The 27627-nt window shown below is 37.4% G+C and overlaps 1 protein-coding gene across 28 annotated transcripts in view; it reads right to left on the minus strand.

The window, feature by feature from the left end:
• The window catches only part of DLG1 (discs large MAGUK scaffold protein 1), a 144922-nt gene that overhangs the window by 50442 nt on the left and 66853 nt on the right, over positions 1-27627 (minus strand). For 16 of the 28 annotated variants that reach the window (XM_038146135.1, XM_038146131.1, XM_038146130.1 and 13 more), the window contains 3 exons: positions 6773-6865; positions 3358-3411; positions 875-925 (listed from right to left, as the gene is read on the minus strand). In XM_038146135.1, the coding sequence (XP_038002063.1) occupies positions 875-925; positions 3358-3411; positions 6773-6865 (198 nt within the window). Of the gene's footprint in view, positions 1-874; positions 926-3357; positions 3412-6772; positions 6866-8760; positions 9733-27627 lie in introns of those variants that run through there. The other 12 variants (XM_038146136.1, XM_038146134.1, XM_038146133.1 and 9 more) reach the window with 2 other exon arrangements.

Here is a 27627-nt window from a genome sequence, read left to right on the forward strand (position 1 = left end):
AAAGACAGTTTAAGCAGTAGGCTACATTTAAAACTGCCTTCTATGAAAATAAGTATTATTACATCTTACATACATGTAAGGAGAACATAAGTCCTTGTATAAATATAAGAGACAGTTCCAGCCCCACAGCTTTCTCACTGAGCTTGATAAACGACTTAAAATCTTCTGTCTCTAATGTGCTAGCTATTTCAGATTACTCATACAAATATTTGCTCTTCATTAAATTATTAGTGACACATTATTTTTCCCAGAGAAAAGCCTTTAAATAACCTGTGTCCCCACTCTAATATAGCCCCACAGATGCAGAGATTCAGACTGACGTTTTTCTCTTCAAGGATTACTTGCCCTTACCATCAACTGCAAGACCTCTTCACCCTCTCAGTAACCACCAGAACTGCACAGGTATTAGATAAAACAATTTCTTTCTGTCTTTCTGTTAACAGTGCACCTCAAGTGAACTGAGCTAGATCTCAACGTAGAAAACCTAACAAAGAAATGCATGTGACAAGGTGTCACTTGTAATCGCAATATAAAACTTAAGAGTATATAAGTAAAAGCCTGTGAGAAAAATAACAATGCAGGAGATTAAATCAGAATCTGTTGTTAGTCTCTACAAGTTTAGGTAGCAACATTAGATGCAGGATGTCTTAGAAGAGATCATTCCCCCATTTTACTCTCAATGGTCAAGGATATTAATAAAACTTTCAATTCCTGCTTAGCAGCTGAATGTACTTTTTTTATTAGGTTAAATAATCTACCTAAAATAAAAAATAAAAAAAAGAAAGAGTAAGAATTAGTTTGGATTGCAATTTTTCATATTAAAGTATCATAAATTCCATTTCAAACAGAGTACAGAGGACATTTAGCATGTTACCCTTTCAAGAGTAATTTCTTCATACTCGTAATCTGCATCGGTGCCATTGACCTATAAAAAAGAGAAGGGAAACTTAGAGAGAATCCTACACTTTACACAACCCATTTTGCTTGGCTGGAAGTTCACTCCCATCAAATCTCAGCTGATTCACAGTGACCACTGGGCTCAGAGGGGACATGTGATTTTCACAGCACTCTGGATTTATGAATCAGACAATCTTTTTGTACGAGTTTAAAAGTTGCCTGTTCAGAGAGCAGACTGCTCTACACAACTGCTGTAGGGCACAGGCCCTCTGCTCCTGACTGCCAGAAAGAAAAAATGCTCTGGAGGTCCTCAGATGATCCTCAGGCTATACAGCAACTTGAAACTGAGAAAAAAGAATAAGAATGTGGGGTAGAGATGAATTGTAAGGAACAGCAGAGCAGCATTTTCCTGTTGTTCCACACTGAGCAGAGAAAAATCAAAGACTGATGCTTTATACCACCTTCTCATGAGAAATAGGCAAGACCTTTCTAAAGTAATATTTAACAACTGTTTCTACTACTATTTATCATGTCACATACATACTAAAGTTCTGCAATTTAAAGCAGGGACAAAAAGAGAAGAAGAGTTTAGAAGAATACTTTATAAAGCTTGATGAAAAACTGAAATCCTAGAAAGAAGCCTTGTCATCCTCTGGTTAGAAAGGATACCCACATTCTTTGCTACCTACAGAACAAGGAAAGAATCAGATACCAGAAGGAAAAAAATATCAAAACTAACCAAAACCAATTAAATAACAAATTCTCAACCATATTTAATATTCAAGAGTAAGCTTTTTTCCAAGATATCTTGGAACTCAAATTCTTTCCTCCACAGTTACCTACAGCAGCTACAAACAACTTGCTATTTCTAGCCTTTTAGGATGAAATATTTAACAAGACAATAAATAACATTTATATTATTACTTTACAAAGGACCTTGTCTACCCTTAAGATATTCTATATCTGGAAAGACTTCTGTAGTCTTAACACACTAAAGATAAAAAAACATATATAGAAGAGGCATTTTAAAGTCTGACCGTTTTCTAGTACAGACTTCAAAAAGGGAATTTAATTCACCCCAAATAAAATTAAGATCAAGATACTTCCTTCCTCCTATGTTTATTTAATATCCATAAATGCTCCAAAAGCTGACAATGCTGTGACTTCTACAGGCTGTCTAATATCAGGCTTTTTTATCCCTCACTCCCTAATTATATCTCCCCCTGACAATAGAAGCCATATCCATTCCACACAATACAGATTATCATCTTTGCAAAGTACCTCAAAAATTATTATGCCCTTAGCAGATTGTTCAGTGAAAAAGATACAGAGGTTTTAACACATGATATTTCTCTATTAGAAAGGGATGAGGTCCTGACCTCCTGAATCCATGAAACTGGATCTATTGCTACACCAACACAAAAGAAGCCACTGTGATCAAGAAGTTTTGATGGTAGCTTAGTCCTTGAGCTATTATCTACAGGAATGACAACATGTGCTAACTGAAGCAGTCATCCAGCATTACAGTACCTGCAAAAGGTTCATGATGATTGATCAGTGTGCAGTGCTCTTTTCTTTTCTTTTTTATTAAATAAATAACAAGGATGATTAATCATTTCCCTATTCATTGTCATTACACAAAACAAAGCCAATCCTAATATATTTAAGCAGTCTCTTATTTCCATGTACAAAAGTCTTTAATCCAATTTAAAATATCATCTAGATAAACAGGAGCAAACAAAAACCTCCATCATTTTATCTTCTCCTTTGGCTTAGTGCTATACTCTCTATTTTTTTGAAAAATTATCTTTGAATTTATTCATCTAACAAAACAAACATTAGCAGAGACAGGAGCAAGAATATATCACATGATCAAATCACTGACCTAGTCTATCTTTTCCAAATTTTAAAGGGATCTCACACCCACTAAGCCAAGCTTTATTTCCAGGGCCTTCCCCTGGATGAAGGAGTTTGTATGTAAATGTTGTAATTATGCCTGACAAATGAACAGCTCAGCCTCCACATAACTAAATTTATTACCTTAATGTTTCAAACAGAATCAACTCAGCTTTATGAATATTTATGGCACTAAAACCTTAAGTATAGCCACTGCATGAAGAAATGTTTTTATGAGAAGTGGAACAGAATTGGCACATTAAATATTAAAGGATCTGCCTGCACAGTTGAAGAAACCCTTCTCTGAACATTGAACCTCTGGGATCTCAGTTGTGTTTTGCACTGCCATACACTGGTACACAGAAAAATTCCCAGCTGAAATCTGCAACATTTTTTTTCACAAAACAGCTATTTAAGGAGTTTAAATAACCATCATGAGAGCTGACAAAATCAAGCACCATCAGAGAGATAAAACTGATCTTCTTAAACAGCAACAACAGCTGTACCAAACTATATTCATAAAACATGAATTGAAGTTAGAATTGAAAGCAAGTGTAGACTTACATATGTTGAAGTCTCCAAAGAATCTGTATTCACCAGCACTGGAGGGGGATTTGCCTTTAAAAATGAAACAAAAAAAAAAAATACAGCATAAGAAAATGCACCATTGATGATAATTTTACAGCATTTAACTTGCTGGCTTTCTCAAAGTTCTGTTAAAAGGTAGCCTGACCTTGAGAATCTCAAAATTGACCTTCTAAAACACTTGTTACTATCCTGGACAAATTGCTTCCCTGACATAAAACCACACCGTTAGGGAAGTCTGAGATCATATTTAATATCTAAGTTCCGACATTTATTACCTTGTTTTTCAAAAGAAAACCTGAGTCATGCTACCATTTGACATGATGCCAGTTGCCCCAGTACTTGTGGCATGATATGCAGAGGTTGTTTTACCACTCACTATCTCAAAACCAATTTTCAGTGGATTCGATTTCCCTTTCTTCCCTTGATGGGAAGAGCAGTGAACCACCCCCTTCAAAAACTGTAAAATGGAAACCTCCAGAAATGCAACTTCAGCAAGACAGGACCTACAAAATGACTTGCAAAAGGAAACCCATAGCAGACATTCATTGACCCCGCAGCAGCACGGGCTTCCATCAGAAAATTGTTAAGGATTAACGAGCATAAGCAGTCAGAGATTATTGCCACAGAAAGCTGAAATAATATTAGCATTTTTACAAGCCAGGAACCAGTAGAGTAAGTTTACACTATTAGTCTCATACGCTAAGAATTTTTCTGTGAAAAATGTGGTTTCAACTAAAAGAAAATCCATAGGAACTGATGTCATTTCTCTGAAATGTTTCCAAATAAAAGAGATTTCCCAATTATCCATCAACTATCTGCCTTTAAAATAGGCAGCATCTAGCCTGCTCCAGGAACATAAGCCAAACAAACAAATAAAAAAAAGTGTCCAGATATATTCCAGGCTCCAAATACTGTTAATTATTAAGTTCAGTGGCACTAAACAAAGTTAATCTCCTTATTGTTTTAATGAATCCGAGGAGGTTTTTAATACGTATAAAAATACTTTAAAATTAAGACATTCCTTTTTTCAATCTCCTAGGTGTGTGTGTGTGTGTGTAAATAAATTTAGGGATAGTTTAATAGGCAGCAAAAGCAACCAGTATTAAATAAACTCATGCAAAGGTAAAGTTAAGACCTGCAAAAACATGACAATTGCATTAACCTATTCATATTCTGCATTTTTGTTTCATTACTATGACAGCAACATACTTCTGAAGAAATTATGATTTTTAAAAGCTCCCAAAACGAGGAAGTGATGACTCAGAAGTGCCTTTCAAAAGGCTGAGATGAATAATCTCCCATCATTAGACAGGAGCCATCAATCTGATATCAAGTGTCAGAAATTAAGCCTGTGTCCTTTAATAAGAACTAAAATCAGGTGGGATCTACACATGTTAACAGAGCAGACAATTAAAAGTAAGAGGAAACAAAAAGGATGACACATATGACTGTCAATATGCAATCAAAAGCCTTTCTCACCCAGCAATTCTCTCAATAGAAGCACTGGCACATTTCATGCAATAAAGACATTAAGCACTAGTTATTAATGTCACAATAAAAATCTCTGTCACAACAACACTATCCTCCACAGCCATTTTCTGCCACTAACTTAAATTTCCTTTCTGCTTCTTATTTGAGTGCAGGTTCTATCAAAATAAGAGTAAATGAAAATTAAAATCCTGTACTAAAAATCCCAATCTATTATTCCTCACCATAATGTATTGTTAAGGTTACAATTAATATAGTCAAACCATATGTTTTTATGGTTTTTGCTCAGAAGAAAGCAAGGTTTAATTGCTCAGTCATGTTCTTTTCACTACATTTTTGAATGTATTTTTATTTACTATTAGGATTCTGTAACATCCAATTATATTCAACATACACAGTGCCAGTGAAAGCTGGTTCCCCATGATTTTCATTTTTGAGGCAGAGAAGTGCTCTTATTTTCATGTTTTAAAAAAAAGGCAACTAAAAGCAAAATTGCTGTTAGTAGGTGAGCTTTGGTGAACAGTGTGTTTGAGATACAAATCAGCCAACCAATGAAAAACCCCTTCTGTAAGATAGATGATTGTTCCTAACACTCCTATATTTATCTAAACTCTCCATCGAGCAGCAGCAATTTACCATCTTTTTCAAAGATGAATGAAAAAAGGTGTGCCAGGCATTCCAAAGGTACTGTCTGGACATGGTTGCACTGGCCTGTCCACCTCAAATCTCGATGTGGGCAGAATCCCCCTTTTAGAAGGGAATATTTCTAAAACTAAGCAAATTTCTGGTCTTCCTGGTGGAAGAAGCACAGGGGAGAAATTCAAATAAACACACATCTACTGGAAATTGCACTATAAAACAGGCAACTGAAAAAGTTTTGCTAATTATGGATTATGCAAAAAAAATAAATAAAAAAGACAGCAAAGACAAAGATTACCACCTGTTGCAAGTTTAGTCAAGTAGCCTGAAAGTAAAAATTAAGAAAAAAAAATACTGACATACATACTACAAAAATCTTCAAGGAATATTCTGGATGGCTTAGCTTCCTTTTAAAGTTAATAAATATCTGTCACTAAACAATTCCAAAAATTGACCCATCTTTTCAGAAGGTGTGCCCTCATCATTTCTGATGTCGGCACTGAAAGTTACAGTAAAGTCACAAAAAACTAAAAGCAGAATGACAATCTATTGGCAAAAATGTAATTGCTGTTTATCCTGGGTTGTTGCATGGCTTGCCATGCAGTGGTCACATTTTCCAAATTACATGGGAAATACTAACATTAACTCATGTTACTGCCTTCACTCATCTTGACAGTGTTTGGTTTCTGTTTTAGGGAGTGTGGGCACATTATGGGACCTAAAGGATGAAGGCTCAGAAGGAAAACAATTTAGGAGTCAAATATGTTAGGAATGAAGAGGTAAAAAGATCTCTTCTGTAATTCTAAATGTCCCCCAAAACAGTAATACCAATAAATGGGTGGAGAACATGAGAAACACCATGCAAGTGCAGCCAAAGAAAGACAGGTATGAAGTACTTATAGGAGATAAGAAAACATTTTCTTTAGAAATAAATTAAGCAGTAACATTTTAGTATGGATGAAATGGCTCCAAAGTTATTATGTGAACACTAAATATCCTATTGGTTCTCTCCATTCTTCTGGTTATTTTTTCTTTAGTTTTTTCACAACTTACTAGTCACTTCTATATGAAAATATAAATACTTTAATGTACTAAAAGCTGTCATAAAATGAACAAATGTTATGGTGAAATTCTAGTTATTGAACAGCTCACCTCAAAGCTGAGTGCAGAGTAGTAAAAGCCGTATTTCAACAAAGCAACAAAACAAATTAAAGAAATAAAAGTTTAACAAGTTAAAACAAACAAAACAAAACAGAATAAAAACCTGTGGTATGGTGGATGGGATGGTCTCAGCAGGGACTGGTGGGACAGGGATCACAGGGACAATGGGAGAAGAGGAAGGAACAGCTTCTGTGGGCTAAAAATCACCAACAAAGTGTCAAAAATAAGGAAAACTAGAAAAACAGTTTCAAACAAACAAGACTGAAATGTAACACCATAAACAACTATGAAGCAGCACATGGATTTGGAGCCTAACTACAATGCAGACAGCCCCTATGATGACCCTGTTCATGGCAGCACGTTCCCAGCCCTGCACTGATGGTGAGGAACCCAAAGTAGCTGGACATGCCCAGGTGGGTTATGTCATACACCGAGGCACTCCCCCTCCAGCACTGAGACTTTGGGGTCCAACAAAAAACCTGCTCAGGTCAATGAACAGGCTTTTTGTAGGCTGGTTTCACAACAGAATCCCTTCACCAATATACAACAGAGTGCAAAAGCGGGGAAATGGACTGAAGTTAACAGCGCTCAACAAAGCTAATATTCCTCTTTGATAAAGAAGAAAAATCAGAAGTACTTTATGGTTTCTAAACTTAGCAAAAATCAAAGAAAACCTTTTAGTGAAATGGGTGGAAGGTGCTAAAACAGCTTCAATTTATCTCTCACAGATCTTCACACAGGTTTACCAAACATCTGCAGACTAGGACAATTTTGGTCTAAGGAAGTTTCATTAAAATAATAAGCAGGGAACCTAGTGACACTTAAGCTGCAAGGGAATAAGATTCCAAACGGCATTTTGAGCAAAACATTGACTCAAATATCTTTGAGATGTTCACATACTGGTTGTCAACAAGCTGTCAGCAACACAAACTGCTGGCAACTATCATCAACATTACAAGCTGAACAGCAGATCAAAGCTCTTGCAATTAAGATGTTCCAAGACATTCTTGTGATCATTAAAAATAATGAAGCACGCTGACAAAAGAAAACACTAAATCCCGAAAGTGAACAAAAAACCCAGAACATAAGAGTATTAAACATTTTTAAAGTTTGAGATATCTTAAAATACAAAGCAGCACACATCAATAGCAGCCACCAAATTAAAGAGTAATAGCAAATAATGCTATTTGCATTAATAGTCCAAGAACAGCAACACATATTAAATGTACATATGGTATCTCTACAGGGTTTTTTCAGCTCAAAGTCAATCCTCCCAAAATGAAAGCTGGTGAAAAACATCGCAATTACTGAAAGATGCAAGAACAAAATATATTTGGTATCTTGAGAGTTAATCCTAATGTCATTAAAGCATTCTTACATCTACAGACTAAAGCACAATATTTTAAGTGCTTAAAAAGAGGAAGGTAGGGGAGAACCTAAATTGGTCTGGAAAAATATTAATATGCCTTTTGCTAAGGATGCAGGAAACACTCAGTGCAATAAACCTGTGGCTCCTGAAAGAACAACACAGGCTTTAGATGACAGATCAAAGTAAACAGCTCAAGCACCAATTTGGCCCTACCCATGCAAAATATGAGATACCCCTTTAAGTCTGCCTTGTTCCAAAGTGTTTTTTTCTGTGTAACCCACACACAGTAAGTCCTTCAGTGAGGAAATACCAACTAGTCTGTAGGTAAATCAGAGCACTACAGACAACTTCAAGGAGACTAACTAAACCAGCGAATTCTGTAAAATTCAGCAAATTCTGTTCTTAGTAAATAACAAAAAGATACACTTTGGAGAGCAAAAATCAAGCAAACGAAACTTTCCCTGCTTTCAAGGAATTACTGTAAACCCCCATATTGTATAAAGTGCAGCAACCATCACTGGAAAACATGAGAACAAGTATTCCTTTGCCAATCTGATTTCAATAATAGCTACTTTGAGTTCTAGCAATAAAATACAAAAGAAAAGTTAGTAAGAAAGTCATTAGAAACATCTGGGATAAAACTACAGAAAGAAAAAAATTCAACACACTCCCTACAGTTTGCACAAAAATGCCCATCTCCAAACACGCAGCGCAGCACCTACCTTTGCTAAAAAGCAATTCGAGCAGGAGCCATCAGACACCCAACCACTAGCAGCTTTTACTTTTGCTGTGCTTTTTGTAGGGCTCTTTTTTACACTGTCCCGTAGGTTTACAAATTTCCCTCTGTGTTTGGCAGCCACTGGCAGTGTGCAGGAGCTGAACGGGGCCCGCTGCGGGTGCCGCGGCAGCTGCTTCGGCTGCAGATGAGCGGCTTCGTGCAGTTCCAGTCTCGGGCTCCCCATCGCATCAGAGCGCTTGAGCGTTCCCATCTCACCACCATGAGCACTCATCAAAGTCACAACACTAAGAGTCCTTTTGGGGGGAAAAAAAAAACCCCAACCAAAAAAACCCCAAAAACCAACCCAAATGGAAAAAAAGCAAAGCACCAAACAGCCAACCGAAAATACCCAGCCAAACTATGGAGGGAAAATAAATGAAAATATTTCTTCCTGAGGAAGTTAAAAATGTGTTTTCTAGATTATGGTCGTAGGAAGAAGCCCTACATGCTCTGCATTAGCTAGGTCTGCATGTTTTGTGCTCTCTCACTCTATTTAAAGAGCACCATTGAACCACCACACAACAGTCAATTTGCTGGGCACAAATAATCAATGCAATGCACAAATTATTGAATAGAGAACAAAAGTCATCTGACTATTATAAAGAAGCTCCAAAGGTTATTTCTCCCAAAATCTCCTACAATCCCTTAATTTTTCTCCGTTTTACCACCTCAAAACTTCTCCAAGGCTTACATCCAGAAAATTTTTTAATCCTTTTGCTGTTATGAATGCATCTTGGGGCAGAAAGTTAATGAATTTACAAGCAGTTTATGATGGGAAGTATATGAATTGTGAATGGGCAGACACACTGTACAAATTTCAACACTAAAATGTCAAAGAAAGTATTTTTAATACCATAATAATAACAAGAATTACTTTGTGTTAATAATTTCAGGAGTTGTATTTCCTTGAAATGCAGCAGCACCACGAAACAACTTTCAGGCACATACTGTTAAAAATATATATTTTTTAATTTAAGATATTTAAATGAACATTTAAATGTATGTTTAAATGAGTTTTTTTATTATTCATTCAATTTTTAATGCTAAGGATGCATGATCTCTATATTACTTTTTTATTTGAATATTCAAAACAAAAAAAAGCTTGAAAATTAATCCTTCTCCAATTCCCTCAAAAAAGTACAAAAAGAGGAAACAGCTTGATTTAATCACATTGTTGAATATTTAACTTTACCAGCCTATTTTAAATTCTAGAAAAAGGGAAGGATCAAATGTAATTTTTCAGAATCTCTATGAAAATTGACAGCTATATACACCTACAATGCCAGCCCTACAGAGGAAAGAAGTAGGCTCAAGTCAGTGGCCACAGTGTTCTCAGCAGGTACACACAACCAGCATTGGCACAGCATGCAGCACCTGCCTCTTGCCTAGCGGTCTGTTCCAGGAACATGCTGTGGATCTGAATTTCTGGTGCTGGATATGATGAGGATGAAGGACACCAGCCCATAGGAAACAACTTGATTAGGTCAGTTGTATCGTATTTAGCTAACATGGAGAGGTTTCATCAGTTCACAGCATTAAAACATGGTTATTCTCCATCTCACATTACATCTTCCAACAGCAAATGTGAATATTTAAATTATGAGTCAGCAGAATTTTTACACACAGAATACAGGAAGAGACATACAGACCTAAGTACAAACATTTCCAGTTATTTATAGCATGAATATTAAGAGATAAATAGGTACTGACAGATGCTCCTCTAATCACCAAGAGCTGCCACGTCTCATCTTCTGTCCAGAAGGGATGTAATCAAGAGCTGCCAAACGTTTCATTAATGCAATATTCATAACGCAGAGACAAATGTTTCTGGCCAGTGACAGGAAACCAGAAATGTGTTGGCCATACCAACGTTCTCAGACTTGTGCAGGCAAACAGCAGGGTTGTCTCTGGCCCATGAAGCATTCAGGAGCTGGAGGCCTGGGGCCCCCTAATACATATGGGCAGGTGTGCCCAGGCTGTTCTGCTCCAGAGAGCCCAGGAGCCTGTGGGTTTTGATACTGAAGGGCAGAGGTAAAGATAAGCGTGTTGAGGATGCGCGTGAAGGTAAATAGCTCAAACCCAGCACATCGTAACTTTTTCTCCTTTGGGAAATGTGCACAGATGCATTAATACCGAGCAGCTCTGAGGCAACTCTTGAGCCTGCAGGGATTCCCGGGATGGAGCTGTCTTGTGTTGCAGCCCCTGTATCAGTAGCCTCTTTGGCAACAGCCTGCTCGAAATGGCAGCTTTTGGACGCCACAAACATTTATTTTCCAGAGACATTCAAGACTGCTTGAGGTTTAGCAGGATGCATTTATACCATCCATTTTACTTCCATATCAGTACCCAGAATGACATTGTCTAATTACTATTAGACAATATTAATGTATATTACATTAAAATGTAGAAAAGAAGCAGAAGAGGGGCTTGGGGTATTGGGCTTTTGTCTTGCATACATAATAAATCCCCAAATACATGATGTTCTTGATTTAAAAGGAACATTTTATTCCTGGAGACATCAATTTTGTTGAAAACACACAGACCAAGTAGTGTGTTGACTAAAACAAAAATAAATTTGCTTTTACGAGTGCTAAGTAAGAAAACTGAGGGCAAGGGGAAGAGATGCTGAATACCACATTCTTGGAAACTCAGCTGTCTGGCTTCCTAAATTCTCCTCCAAGCAGAAAATGGGAAGACAATGCAAAAGATGAGGCAAAGGAATTCACATATGTGCACTGTGCTTTCAGACCTTTTGATTTCAGTGGCAAAAGAAGGAACATTATGCAGCAGAAAACTGCTAAGGGCATGATTTTTTTTTCAGACAGTCATCATGCCTTTGGTCCCTGAGGTGATATCAATAAGATATCAAGAATTAAAAGAAAACAAAAACTTGAAGGCAATTGTAGTTCCAAAAGCAACAGTCCAAGCACCAAAACACAGTCAAGAACAAGAGATACAGGCAAAACACCTAATCCATGCAACATAGTGTGCCTTGAGACTCTCCAGTGAAAAAGCTCAGGCTGCATTGAAATCTCAGTGGTAGAAATGCCAGTATAGAAAATGACTACAGCATAATCAAGTGTTGTAATGCTTATATAGAACAACCATGGTGTAAACAAAATGAAAACAGAACAACGAAAAAAAAAACCACAAGAAAAGAAAGAGAAGACAAGAAGAATGTTATTAAAAATAATTAATCAGATATTTGAGAGATATGGGCATCTCTCAATCTGCATTATATCCTCATGGGAGGTAAGGCAGAGTCTGCCTTGGAGTCACACTGGTAGAATAAAAAACTCATGCTGATGCCTAGAGAGGCTACCTGGAACAGAGGCTAGACAGTGTTAAAGGAATAAAGTAGGGATTTATTAAAAGGCCTTCTAAGGATATACCTTGGGCAGTACCAGAGCCTGACTGAGGCTACACCCAAGATGGATGAGGGTCACGAGTTTTCCCACTTTTATAAGTTTTGGTCCATTTCCATATTGGGGTCAATTGTCCAATCACAGCTCCAGGTTATGCAGTCCCATCCTCCCAGATTGCTCTCCTCAACTCCCTGTTTATACTTTTAGTGCCTGAAGCTGCAACGGTATCCTTGGTTCTTGGGCTGGAAAAGGATTGTTTTGTCTGACTAAACTGTGAAGAGAACTTGCTAACACTTTATATGAAGTTCAGAGTTATACACTAATGCGGTACAAAATCTGAAAAATATAAAAGCTAAAACTTAGACATCATTGCAAAGCAGCAGGAGACATGCACAAACCTAAGCCAGAAAACGCAGTTGTGTAACTGAAGCTGCACAGGTTTGGCAGATCATCTTTTGACTGCAGAAAGCAAGCGTTCTCCACAGACTGCTTTAATTACTAGCATGAGCTGCTCTACTCTAATATCAAGTGCTAAGTGATTTTTCATAACCAGAGAGGGTTCAGGATCAGGTTGTGCTTTCATATTAAATACCAACTCTGAACAATTTGTTGCTAACACAAAGCTGAATCATCAATATTTTATTCTTTAAATTACTGCATCAAATATACAGTGCACACTTTGCAGCAATCTGTTAAAGTACCAGCAATCTTCTAGAAGTAGTTTTTCTTCAAGAATCATTTTCTTTCCACATTCTCTACCACCCACTCAACAGCTGAGTAACAACAATACTCATAGAAAGGGAAAATAGTACTAATATTTCACCAGCAATATCTTCTGCAAAGGTCTTTTTTTAAAGCTTTGATCATCAACTTTCATGACTTCAAAAAGCAATTCTAATAGCCGGAAGAATACTCCAAAAATAATTTTGTACTTTACCCTTCCCACTGCCTTCGAGCAGATACTACAAAATCAGTAGCTTCTGTTAATATGACTTGACTGATGAAAACAAGTCCCTATTCATCATCTTTTCTTGAAAGTAGGAAATAAAATATCTTCCAAAGTGCACAAAAATTTAAAAGTGGTAAGAAACAATTTTGATCCAATACCCACTGACAAAGCTATATTTAAAAGGCATAGATTCTTTCTAGAGATATATAGGTTAAGGTCTGGCAGTGCAGTTTTGCATCTTTTCTCTGAACTACATCCTAGAATGCCACAGGACATGTCACTAGTGAAGTGTGTGCTATTTTCAGAACTTTGCATCCATCTTCCTCAAAATCACAAAAGTCAATACTCATCTCAAAATACCTTGAGGGATTTATAGACTGTTTCATGGAGTCTGACAGTGACAAGAACAAAGCACAACTGCCACTCATCCTCATTCCCAATCCATGCCATCCCAGTGTGCTGCCCAGAGGATCTAACTGAACACACATCGAGCACTAAACTCATGCACCACCTCTGTCCTATTCATCCCTAAGTCAGTGCCAGCCTGTGGCCTTGGCAGGTCCTTAGTACCACGATGTCAGTGACTTACGCTGTTAAGCTATAAATTTAAAGACATGTATTTTTTCCCAAGTGTACTTCTGCACTACTTTAAACAAAATGTAGTTTCAAGAGCATTTGAAAATGAAACACAACACATGTACTCTCCTATAGCCCCAACTTTAGAGTTCCAAAGAAATCAAATCAAAAATTAACAACTTTCACAAGAACTAAAACCATGTAGAAGTATCTGAACATCAGCAATCATGTTTCAAGTCTGGTATTGAAGAATGTATCTGAATTTTGAGAACTGCACAGACACAAGCCCCAACGCAGGCCAGGCAGGAGTCCTGTCATTGTTGATAAGCCAGTCCAGAGAGCAAAATATGCTGAATACACAGAATGGGAAGCAGAAGTGCCAAACAAGACAATACCATTAACAGAAGAACAATTCACTATTACCCAACCAGGGAAATGATAAGTTTAATCAGGATGGCCACCATAACCCATGGGTGGTTAGGATTAAGCCTTCCTAACATTCTGCACTGATGCAAAGACAACTTTGGGTTTCTGATTTGTGTTACTGACTGCTGCCCTTTTCAGAGGCTCTTGTTGTAGCTTGCCATGACAGATTACTATGGCGTCCCAAGGACAAAGGAATAAAACCCCTAGACCTCCACCTGGATGATATCCAGGTCTCTCCAAAGAGAGTTTGGACAGAAAGCACAGCAATAAAGAAGGCGAGTTTGAAGCCTGTCAGGGTCTGCCCACGTAAGGAGAGATAAGTTAGTACAAAATGGTTTAACAACAAGATTTTGAGTACAGGCAAGTTCACCTTGGAGCTGTAACATCAGTTCAAGTAAGTAATGTAATGAAGATATGAAAGGTTTCTGGAGCCCCAAAAGGAAAAGACATCTCCACCAAGACGTTATGGATTAAAAGGATCAGTCGACATGCTTGTGATGTTACTTTAGATCTCACCTTTTTCAGAGTGAACCACGGCTCTTGAAAATCCTATCTAAGTGAGCAGACTATTTTAAAGACATGCCATTAGCATGTTAGATATTCTAAACTGTAGGGGTTATCTGGTTGCTGTTGTTGGGGTTTTTTTTAACTCAGTCAACAAATTGATTCTCTAACCTAGTTTCCTCCTCAAACCCCACAGCATTTTACAATGAACTCAAATGAACTTAAAACTCTGAACTAAAAATAATATATAGCTTTGAAGGGGCTACAGAAAGACAGCAGAATATCAGTAAAATCACAGATGGCGAGGATGACCTGAACTGATTTGAAGACAAACATAGTGTGTACTTACTCTTTGAATTCTTCACTGCAATCTTTATTACAGAAACAGCCTAGTGAGGAACAATGTGCACCACAGTTACCCAAGCCAAAGTAAAGCAGCAGTGACAGACAGACTCTTACCTGCTGAGGGAGACTGTAGCAGAACTAGAGTTTTGTGTATGAGACAAATGAACAACCAAAAGGCAACCTGGACCTATAGAACCATCACCAATGCTACCACACAGTATCTTATGGTTGTTCAATGAGTAAAATCTTCAGGTGCTAAGAATCTCATACAAATACAAACAAGAGTCTCAATAGGACACCAAACCAAGTTTCAGCACCAACCTGTTCTCTCTCTGTTAAGATCAAAAACTGGAGCCTTGCCTTTTTATGTGAAGTAATCAGAAAGACTTTGCTCAAATTAATTTGTCCTGTCACATCTCTCAGGGGCTGAGTTTAATCTCAGTCATATTCCAGATCCAAAACATATAAAATGTACACTAAGTCAATATTAGCTTTAGTAAAACTAACTTGTGACTTTTGTTTTTCAAATACTAAGCAAAAGTCCAATAACGAACCCTTTGCAGCAGGTCAGTCATCTGTATTCACCAAGCAACTCAACACTCTCAGCTCAAAGCAGAATTGCAAGGCTTCTCATTAAATTCATAAGTGCTATTGAGAATGAATTTAATGCATTTAATTTGCAACTTAAAGCAAGGCCTAGAAAGCTCCTTTTAAATAACATCAGCCTTAAGAATAATAGCTTTCATTATAATGCTAATGCATCCACAAAGAAGCCCAAGCAGGGTTTTAGCATCAAAAGGAGCCAAGACAAAGAAAAAGCATATTCTAAGACTTTATTATAGAAAAATAATAGCAGCTCTCAGATGTCAATATTTTAGTTTTTTATATTCACAGTAGAAAGGGTATGCTGTGCTAAGAAACTGAGATATGATAAACTGTTCACTCCTAGGGACATTATTAAATCAAATACAATGTTAAAGGCTGGGTAATGTTTACATGCTTCTCAGAACACATAATTTTCAATCATTTTCAATTTTTCAGGAAATAAGTAAACCTAGACAGAATGCCCATTCTGTTATTTCCAGTTAATTGAAATATCAAAGAAGTCCTATACCTATCTAGCTCTGATACTGAAAAGTGATCTCACTCAATACTAGAAACGTGTTAAGTACTTGTCAAACTATTCCACTACTCTTCTCCAAAAGTTAAAAAAACTTAATTAATTGGATTTTTCTTTTAAATTGAGTAAATCTTCAAGAACTATTACTCACAATCTACGAAAACTTTGCACGTGGATGTCATCTTATCTAAAGTACAAGTAGGACAAGAAACATTCAGCTTCACTTAGTTACAGCACCCCACTGCCCTCAAAGTACTTGAAGGACAGTCTTAAAAGAAGGAGTAGTGAAGTGATCTGAAGCAAGTCAGTGAATCAGAGCTAGAGTTTCCCATTTTAAGATATGTATTTATTATTTTATTGAAAACTGTATTAATCTATGAACAATCTATATCTAAAAATATTTTAAATACATCTATTTGCCCTAGAACGCTAAGCATGAGCAGAACATAATTTACCTCACATTAATGAACAGCAAACAGAAAACCACACCAGGAAAGTCATCTATAACAACCCATTCATTGAAATCCATTAGCTTTCAGGACATAAATGTCAATTAAAAAAGGAAAATTAGTTACTTGATTTACACTTAAACTGGCTTTATACTAAAGCCACTCCTTCATTTACAAAAGGCTTTGCACATATCAGTGGCAGAATTTTTTCTTGACACATGCTGAATTTTTCACAAACACGCACTGCTACTTTCACTCCAGCCCTGATGGCTTCTTATTGCTGCCCACAGCTGCCAGCTCTGCACCTCAGCTGCCTTCACTCATTCTTACACGGTGGAGACCCTGCAAGCTGGGATGGCAAACTCAGCCTTTTGTACTCATATCAAACTGACCAAAACATTCATTTTGCATGGCACTTCCTTATTTACTCTGGATAAAAGGAATATTAACTATACTGACCTGAAAAAAACAATAAATATTACAAGTAGCAGCTTAAGTTTCTCAGACTATCATAAAATATATGAAACAATGCAAGCGTTTCTTGAGTTATGACTTCACTTCCATTAAGTTTTGGACTAACTGTGACAGGATACTAGCTTACACAGTTATTTGTGCCTATTTCCATTTAGTTAAGGTAATTAAAGCACCTAATCTATAATATGGTTGAAATTTCAAATTCTTCATCATAAAATAGTCTGTAGAAAGGACTAAGACAAAGGGTCTAACTTCTGAATTCACGATTCAGAAAAAGCAAAACAGGATTAATCACACCCTCAAGAGTCCCAACTATTGCAAGAAAATTCTGCAGTTTCCTTTTATATAACCTCTAACACCAACAACACTACACAACACATTTCAACTAATGTTTTAAGTCCTTAAACATTGAGAAGCTAAGAGACATCAATTACATCTTTCAACAGTTTTAAAGGGGAAAAAAAAAGTGAGGTTATGGCCTGCATTTATTTACCTCCCCACCACAATTACTGAAAAAGCACTTACTTTCCTATATCCTCAGAACAAGAAGATAGCAACCTTTAGCCACACTGCTATAACATTGGTGAGGCCATGAGTGGAGTTCTGAGTTTCAGGCTGACTTTGACAAGTGATCCTCCAAAGTTTCCACTCCCAGGCCATTGTCCAAGCTGCTCCTTGCCAAGATGCTCTAGCCTGGCCTAGTCCCTGTCTGCCTCTATGGAGTAAGGAATTAAAACAAAACAGAGGCAACAACAGAACAGAAAAGACAAATCTGACTCTTCAATCCAAGGGAAGGCTATTTCCTTAAAAAACACACTGAATTCTCTTTCCAACCCTGTCTTGCATTTAAAAAAACTTTGAACAAAATGCAGAAGAACAGCTCTCATAATCCCAATTCTCCTCCCTCCTTCATTAGGCTACAAACAAGCAGAAGCTGCTCTTGGACTTTTGAATCCTTGCCACTAAAAGAATGCTGTCCAAGTTCATGAAAACTCATGGATTCAGCATTATTAAACACACAAGTCACCTCCAGCTCTGGAATCCCTGTACTGGAATAGGCAGCCATCTCTGAAAGCTCTCAGAGGAATCTTGGCCTGGGTTCAGACTGTTCCCCAACCCTCTGCTCTGGCTGCTGCTGGAACCAGGGCACCAGCTTGGCAGACATGCCAGTAGTTTTCTTCTGCAGTTTTTCTTTTCTAATGAGCAAAAAAGCAAGTAGAAAATTGAACTTTACAGTACATTCTACTTTATTTGATTATGGCTGCTGAAGTTGAAGGACAAAAGTTGATAAAAATTGAACACTGCAACAAAGGTAAAAATGAGCAGGTGAAGAAACAGGCTGAAACAAGAGAAAAATTAACACTGAAAACTATGAAAGAAGAAAGTGAACTAACAGACAGGCAAAAACAAATTAAGTGGTCATGCTGTAAATATATAACTACTTAGTTGCTTTGAATTTCAAGAGCCAGAAAACAAAATGTATCTTTTTGTGCTGGTTTCTGAGGCTCAAAGCCAAATTAGCAATTGTCAATTAAGTTTTTCCAAGTCCTTCATTACTTGAATGTAAGTGACAGCAGTAATGTATGGTGTAAAAATTAACACCAGAAAAAACCCAACCTGCCAGCACTCCTGCCATTTCCTAACTGCACCAGAACACAAGATGAACCATCTGTGGATCCAAGATAAGCAGCATTGTATCTACTGTACATAGGAAAAAAACTGTATAATCCCCAGAATATTTCAAATTCAGAAATGCCTTAGGGAGGCAGCTGGGAATTCACCTGTTACTTGTATCATTAATCACATTCTCTGAGACTATTAATTTAACCATTAGTCCTTTCCAGATACATTTCAAGATTAATTCCTGCCACTCTGATCACCTCTGATCACCTCATGACTGACGCATCACTCAGGGGATGAATCTATCAGATTGCATTTCCTTATGAGACTTGGAGATTTCTAGCTCAGGTGATCATGATTGCTGAGTGACACTTAAAGGCCCGAAACTGAGATTCTATTCCCTGCCTTTAACTTTCACTCTTGCCAGACTTCCAAACATCCTCTAGACAATTTATTCTTGGTTTTTGGGGTTTTTTTTTTCCCTAGTGTAATTCATTCAAAAACATCAAATAGCAGAGTGCACTACAGAGAGAGATAAATTACTCTGATAGCTCCACAAAACCAGTAAAAGTTGCTATACTGGATGAGAGCAAAGGCCCAACTGGTCAAGAGTCTTACCAGCAGTAAAAACTGACAGATGGGCAAGTAGGAATTAGACATATGCCCAGTAATTTTCCCAGAAAACCATCTCAGAACCTGACAGTCAAGGGCTTCCTGAGCCACTCTCTGTAACAGCTTCGTGCCACCTGCTCTTTGCAAATCCATTTAACTCTGCTTTTAAGTAATTTTCTTTTTGAGCCTTCAGAAAGAGCATTTTGTCCACAGTGTTCTGTGACAGTGCCTTTCACAACCTTAGAAGAAATTTTAGTGGACAGATTTAAAATTAGGTATCTATTGCAGAATTTCTAGTTGACAACCCTCTTGACTTCATTTTCATTTTATGTCTTTATCATATTTTCCCTCCGGCTTTTTTGTTCTGGTTTATTTTAAGTTATGTATCCTTATAGATAACTAGATTGCTTCTCTTGAAGCTTTGTTACTCTTTTCCTTTTTACTTATGCTATATCCTTCCTAAGACAAGGAAAACAGAACCCCTCCCAAAATTAGAATTATACACAATAAATATACTCAGATCATGTTCCATGTTATTTGCTAGTACTTCTTTAATAATACCCAACATTTCATTACTGCATGGTACTAAGGTGACATTCTCATACAATCATCAGTGATAACTCCCAAGTCTCTTTCTGGAATTGAAATACTTCATTTCAATTAGTAGCCTATCATATCCCTTTTATCTCATGGCACCATTAATTTTAACAGACTTTGATGCAAGAACCATAGTTTTCACAGACTTCTGTAATTATAAAAACATTCTGATGACCACAAGTTCCCATGTAGATTTTGATCTATATGGTCTCTGTTTTCAAAGATGTCTGGATGATCTGCAAGTCCTTATTTTTTCATTACAAAAAGAAACTGATTTGTCTTAAGAATATCTGTCTATTCCTCTACCTGTTAACTGTTTTGTAATAATAGACAATTTCCCAAAATTCATACAATAAGGAAATCAGACTGCTTAGGTGCAGCCTAAGAAAGTAGAGCTTTGCTCCTTTTTAAAAGAGAATCACATGTGCCTCTACAAAATTTTTGTTCTAGTAACTAAGACAGTTTAAACAAAAGGGTCACACAGAACAGAACAGACAATTCAGCCATACTAAATGGAAGTTTCATAAGAAATCCTAAACAAATGTCATCTCCTATTGATCATGTGTGCCTCTTAACACATTAATCTAAGTTCTGTTGGCACCTGAATCTTATTATTTTTCATACAGTAAAATAAGTAAAAGGAAATACCCTGAGCTCAAAGCTGGGACTGCCCTAGCTAGTTTGCCACTTGGAGATAGGCATCTACTTTGGCATTCCACACCTATCTGGGAATATGGTTTTAGTACTATCACCACCTTCATCAGCAGTATTCCATGGTCACTTTGCATAGCACTTGATTTAGCATCTAACTACAAGTGCTGCTCTGTAACGAGGCTTAATGTGCTCAAAGTCTAAAAAGCTTTTCTGTACACAGAGTTCTGTACACAGAATTTTCCCTGCATTCATCTTTTTAAATTACAGAGTTTAAAGGGCAATTAAAAGCAGTAGCAAAGAAGTGCAATAAAAAGAGGGATTTTTAAAAATACATAAATTGCTTTCCAGCAGTTTACAGCTTTCAAAGAGCAGTTTAAAGCTATTATATTAGATGATGGATCAGAGATTGTGATGTATTTTGACATTCTCAAGTAGAAACTTGGTCATTATACTTTTTACATAGGAAATACTAATTTATTACCCTGATTTGTCAACTACATCATGTCCCACTAAGCTTCCAAAATGTTTATTATATTAGTACCAATCTTTAAAATTAAGTTTTCTCTCTGACTTGGAATATAGATGCCTTTTTCTACTAAATAAACAAGCTTTCTAGTTTCTGAAATCAATCCCAACATATTTACAGTCTGTGACTGTATCATCTCCTGACTTTCCTTCAGATGAACTAAGAAGAGGTTCTTGAGTTTTCATTATAAAGCAGGTGCTCCTGAATATCATCTCCAGTTATAGAACATTTTTCTGAACACTCCAATCACTTATGATTTCAGACTGATTACCTACACCCTACAGAGAGAATCCGAAGTTCCTTCTCACTCCAATGGGAAAGCTGACTCCCTTCTCACCTGCTACACCACACAGGGTATTCAGATACAGTCAATTACCTAAGAAAACAAGTACTATTTACTTAGTAAAATAAATTAGCTTTGAAGTAGAACTGTACCCCAGCAGCACAAGCAATCTTTACTCCTCTCCCTACTTTGTTATGAAAGGCAAACATTACTACCTGGGAGCAACGGAGTACAGGCTCCTCCTGACTTCTGCAGCCATCAGTCTTAGAGAAACAATTTCAAATAAGCAAATACACACACTGTGAGGCAGCACTGATAAAGAGAATAGAAGACCAGAAGCCAGCAGACTCATCCAAAACATTCCCACGGTACAGCCGTTTCCAGGAAGTGCCACACAAAGCAGTGGGAAGAAAGTGAAGATTCCATCATCAATGAAAACTCCTGTATTATACCTGCATCCCATAAAATGTCTGAAGTCCTATTTAGAAGTCTGACACAGCTGCATAGATACTAGTCTCCAATAACAACAATAATACTAACTGCCATACAGCTAAAAAAATGTTGGCAACTTACAAAACAACCCAAAACTTAAGCTGATTACAAGGACATGAAAAAAACGTAGTAAGCAGTTCTATTTTACCATTGCTCTGGTATAGCTTAAACTATTTTGTCCTTTTTCTTTTTTTTTTTTCTATGAAAAGTATGCATAAGGTGATCTGATTTTAAGGAAATCATTGCTTAAATATATAATTTCCAAAAAAAAAAACTGTTGCAAGGGACAAGAATGTACAAAGGAAACACTTTAATAGAGCAACAGATTGAAAATTTATAAATGCCAAGATCAGCTTACAAGAGACAAAATGAGTCATAAGTGTCTGTTATCTGTCTGGAGAACACGTCAGCTCAACATCCTAATGTGCAGTTAAACACCAACAAAAAGAGAAGGGCAGCAAATGCACAACAGAAACAAGCTGTAGAGCAAGGCTGATGTATCAGACAAGTGGGTTATAGGCAATGAGATGAAATTCAATACTGACAACAAGTCACATGGAACAGCAATAAACAGCACAGAGACACCCTGAGGAATACCAAACTGGAAAACAAGTCCAGAAGGGCTTTGGTTGGTGGCAAAAGGGTTTTTTTTAAATTATACAAGATAGACAGAAGGGAATCCTCGCTCTACTTTCAGAGGATTCTTTCAGTCCTTCTAAGTGTGTTCTTTTGATATTAAACCTTGTGTGTGCAGCCACAAAAACCTAGTACATGGAAGGGGGCCTTAGGTCTTTCAAAAGGCAAGTGTCAGAAGTGCACCAGTTTGGGCATCTGAGTTTCTCAGAGAATGAACCACCATGTGGGTCAGATGGCCAGGCTGGTCAAGTGGGGATTAGAACTTTAACAACTTGAGCACCTACAGTAGCAGCAGTTTCCAGCAGGTAATGTTGGCAAACCTTAATGAGGTACAAGAAAACTTCTGTGGCTCAGGAGAGTCAGGAAGCACTATTGGTTTGTCTTGGAGTCCAAGCAGTTCCTGGAAAAACTCACAAGAGGTGACCACTTAAGAGGTCAGTGGATGATCCCAAGTAAACAAAGGTATAGTTTAAAAAATATTGCAGCTGAGTGTATCAAAGATTAGGCAATATTTTTTTCCTCTTTTTTTCATGACAAACTATTTTTAGGGAGATCATTGATGTAATTAATTTTGACCTGTATAGAATTGACTGTTGCTAATGCTATTTTGGGAAAGACCAGAAAAAGCAGATCCTCAAAAGGATTCAGGGAGGACTTGCTAGGTGGTGTGATATTAACAAGTTGTCAAGTCTCAGTACTAAATTTGGCCTCTGTAAAAGATTTTCTGAGCTTCCATGACAGATGGCACAAGGTTATCAACCTTTGCTGCGAAACAGGAGCGCTGCTATCCATTCTGTAAGGAATAAAATGGAGGAACAGAGCCAATTGATCAGAAAGATTTCTCCTAAATTGGAGAAATCTCTAACTGGAGAAACCTGCAGAGCATTCTTGAAATCATTTATAGAACTATGCAATCTTCACTTGAATTAAATTTGGAAAGACATTTTAGAAACAGCTTTAAAGGAAGCATCCTTCCCCATGGGAGGAATGCATCCACTGGGACCCCTCTGCTGCAGAGCCATTACATGATAAGCAAAATGTGAATTATGCAGTTATACCAATAAACAAGAATGAGGCACTTCATTTCAACTGTACATTGAGGAGGTTGATGTGTTCCTTGCATTGTCATCTTTTGTGGATCTGTCAAAGTAATTCAAAATTGAACTGTGCTGGAAATGCTTCACAGTAGGATTATGCTAGAAGTTTAATAATCAGCAGCATGTTGAAATTAGTTTCAATTCTCTCCCAGGGAGAGGAGTGATGGACACATTCTTCACTCAGGCTATCATGCCCATGTTAAAAAAGGAAAAAAAATAAGGGAGTTAAAGAGCCTAAATGCTTCACTGAAAAATTTTTTAAGTAATTGTGTTCATCAGGAGAAATTTTAATTCCTTCTTTGATTTGGCCCCAGCAGAGGTTCTAGGAAAAAGAACCAAATCCTTCTCAAAAGATACTGCATAGCTGGTGTGCACATACTGATTTCAATTTCTCTCGTTTAACGAAACAATTTCTCTCCTTGAGTTACTATAAATCTCAGAAATGCTGTGGACACAACATTTACCAGGACTCTGAGCTGGATCTAAACTAGAAGTCTTAAATTGCACAACAGGATACCATGTCAGCTCCCAAACATAGATGCACAGACCATCACAAGGTCATGTTTTCTAAAAACATCTAAGAGACTTCTGTTGAGCTATAGTCTTTAAAGTAAAGGAAATATCCTCCCCATCTTAATCATAATTGAGAGTGCTCTTGGTATTATGGACCAAAATAGAAGAGCAGGAAGAAGACGATTTTCACTTTAGATTCAGTGGTTCTGTCAGACAGTAATTTAGTTAATAATTTTATTAACTGAAACATGTACAGCAGCTTTGGCAGCAAAACAGAAATGCTATACTATAGGAGCCATGCTAGAGCTGTTCAGTAAGCTGACAGCTGGTGAAAGACAGACTGGCCTGTATTTGACTTTCAAAATACTTTGTCAATCAATATAAGCCTCAACTGTGAGGGCAACTATCACAATATAAAATAAATTAGCAAAGTTAGATAACAGCCCTAAAGAGTCCTACCTTTTTCACAGGCTTCCATGCACTGGGCTTCATACAGCAAGACCTTGTTAGTCCACCTGAGTTATTAGCTGAAGACAATGGATTAAGAGGGGATCCAGTGTCTGCCTTGCCTGAAGATTCAGACTCTTGGGCACAGTGCAGGCAGAAAGCCCCAGTAGTAGCAGCAGCAGAACTCCAAAAGCAAAAAATTCTGTGTCTCTTTCTTTGTTTACCAGATTTCTGACTCATTCTGGGAAAAGTAACTTTCTTGAGACACAATGCAATAGAAATATGAAGAAATTATGTTACCAACTCAGAGCAAGAGAGAGCTGTGAGAGAACAGGAAAGAGAAGGTGGAAGGTAAACCCCTCTGGCAGGAAGCAGTGCTTGCAGGTAGCTGGAGCACCGGCTCAGTTCTTATCACCACTCCCTCAGTCCTTATCAGCACTGCCGTGCTGCAGGTGATTAGCTGAGCTAACAGCCTGCACATGCCAGCACTGCAGTCACACACAGGGCTTGGAGGGAAGCACAGAGCCCCATCACTGCACAGGCTGACCTCAGCAGAGGGGACCGCTGCACACAGCAGGGAACCAGCAGGATGCTGACAAAATCTACGTGGCTTTACATGGGACATGCCAGATATTCCTAAAATTTATTGATACTGTTATGATTTTAAAATTGTCTATCTCGAAAATGTCAAGGAAATTTCACAGTTTCAAGAAGTTTTCATCTCTACTGTACGTGGAAAATGTTTACAAAATGAACCAAAGGTTCCAGAGAAAGTCCTTTGACACTTTGGTTAAACTACCAAGAACTTCCTGCTTTCTGGCCTATTGATTGAACACATATTAATGCATTCCTCTTGCAGAATAAATTCACACTGCTTTTATCTACAATGCCATCGTACAGAAAATGCAACCAGTGGCAGAACTAATTTGCAAAATAAACTTATGCTTTTAAAATTGTGTGATTTTACATAGCTTAAAATCAAGAATAGGAAAGAAACTCAGTACAATAAAACTCATGCTTCAGTTTCAGAAGGTGCATTCTTATAGAGTAAATCACCCAAACACGTACTATTTAAAGCTGCTTTCTCCTGCATTCATCCCAATATTAGCAGCAACAATATATAAATACTTCAATATATATCGAAATACAGGAAGGATAATAAATATTGCCCTAAGAAATCAGTTTTTCAAGAAATACAGTAAAAGAGGGATTAGGGTAAAGACCTGAGATTTTTTTTAATCATTATCTTCTAAACTACCTTACAACACTTCTATGTTGTGTGATTAGACACAGCATTTTGTACATGCTAGAACTATGTCCATAATACTCCAATGACGCTGAGAGCAATAGTCTAGGACTAATGACACAGTAAAACTTTTATCAAGAACTTATAAGAAAGATACATAAGCCGAGAAATGACCAGGCTTAAACAACTCACAAAAGAAGCTGATAAGCTCTGAAATTTAAAATTAAGTTTTTGAAATGGCTAAGTGGATTTAGGATGATTTTTCTGTCCTTATCTTTTTCATGTTTCCTAAAATATGTCCTAGAAAATAGAAGTAAAAATGAGTAAAAAAAATTTTTTCAGGATCACATGCTGCAAGTGTACGCTCAGTTACATGCTATGAAGAGCCTCAGTGATTGCTGTTAGAACCAGTTTAATGACATGTGGAATTCAGACAAATCATTCTGCATTTGTAGCACACCATGGGCCAAATACCAACAGCTAAAATGCTTTCTGAGACATGATAGCTGGATTGACTGACAAGAATAGGGGCTTCTCAGAGCTCTGGAAAGACTTCAGAGGAAAGCAGTGATCTTGACACGGGTACCATTCCTGATGCACTGGGCATATCTATCGCTTGTTAGCACTTCAAATTACCAGTATTTGTCATTTGCATAATGGTATATTTACTAAGCTCATGGCACAGTTATTCACCCTTGTGACAGTATAAATTTGTTGTATGCTTGGTTTTACTGTTACCTGCCATTTTATACCACAGATTTGGCTTTCATTAAAGAAATTTTAAAATTTCCTGACAAAAATTGGTATATCAGCTCCTAATCAAATTCCTTAATTCTTCTATTTGAGTGACTAACACCACATCACAAAGAATGAGAAGGAAGAAACAATAAAGGCCTTGAATTCCTGAGCATGTTAAATCTGCTTCCAGGATTCATAAAGAAGTCTGGTGTGCTTAGCTGGGCACCATGCACTTGGGAATGCGTGCATTCTTTTGGGCATAAACCAAGGGGTAACTACAGCAAAAAGCAGTGCTACCATATCCATCATCACCTTCAGCCTTGTTTCTTTAGGATACAAAAATCCAAAGTCCTCTTACCACCTAGCTGGGGTGAGGGTGACCCAAGCAGGTCCCAGAGAAGGGCAGGCGTGTCCCAGCTCCAGGAGTCATTTCCCTTTCACTGGAGATGGAGGGAACTAACCTAGTATGACCAATTTATGCCATCCAAGAAAGCCAAGCAAATGAAGGGACAGCTAAAACTGAGGGCTTCATAGCAGATTCACAAGGGAAACAGGAGACAGCTACTTGAAAAACCACCAAATGATTTTGCATCTGTTACAAATCATGATGCCACAACAATAAGACTCAATAAAGCCCACGATCACACGTAGAATTTCTACAGGCCAGGCTAGAGAAGTACTTCACATCTAATTACTTACTTGGACTCTGCAAATGGGATTGCATTCAGATGATGGGGATGTATCTCAAATGAACGAGTAAAAGGTTACAAAAATGTTCAGAATGCTACCACACAGAACACAAACTGAAGAGAACTGAAAAACAAAATTGCACCACAATGAACAACGTCCAAGTGCCTTTTTCTCTCCTGAGGCTAGAACAGCTGCAATGGGTGGATAAGGTGTGAGCACAGTACAGCATCCTTCCAGAGGAAGTGGCTTCAACAAGCTCTTATGTTTTTAGTGCATGACTTCTGAATATGCTCATTAAGGGTTTTTTTAACAACCACTTCAAAATATTTTATGTTTTTTCCCCTCCTTCTGGCCATGAACATGTATAAGCAGTTATTTTTAATGAAGAACTGTCAGAGCTATGAAAAAATCTGGCAGGCTTTGCCAGAGGTAAGCAATCTTTTCCATAGCAG

The sequence above is a fragment of the Motacilla alba genome, chromosome 9, assembly GCF_015832195.1.
Source record: "Motacilla alba alba isolate MOTALB_02 chromosome 9, Motacilla_alba_V1.0_pri, whole genome shotgun sequence".
Classification (NCBI taxonomy): domain Eukaryota; kingdom Metazoa; phylum Chordata; class Aves; order Passeriformes; family Motacillidae; genus Motacilla; species Motacilla alba.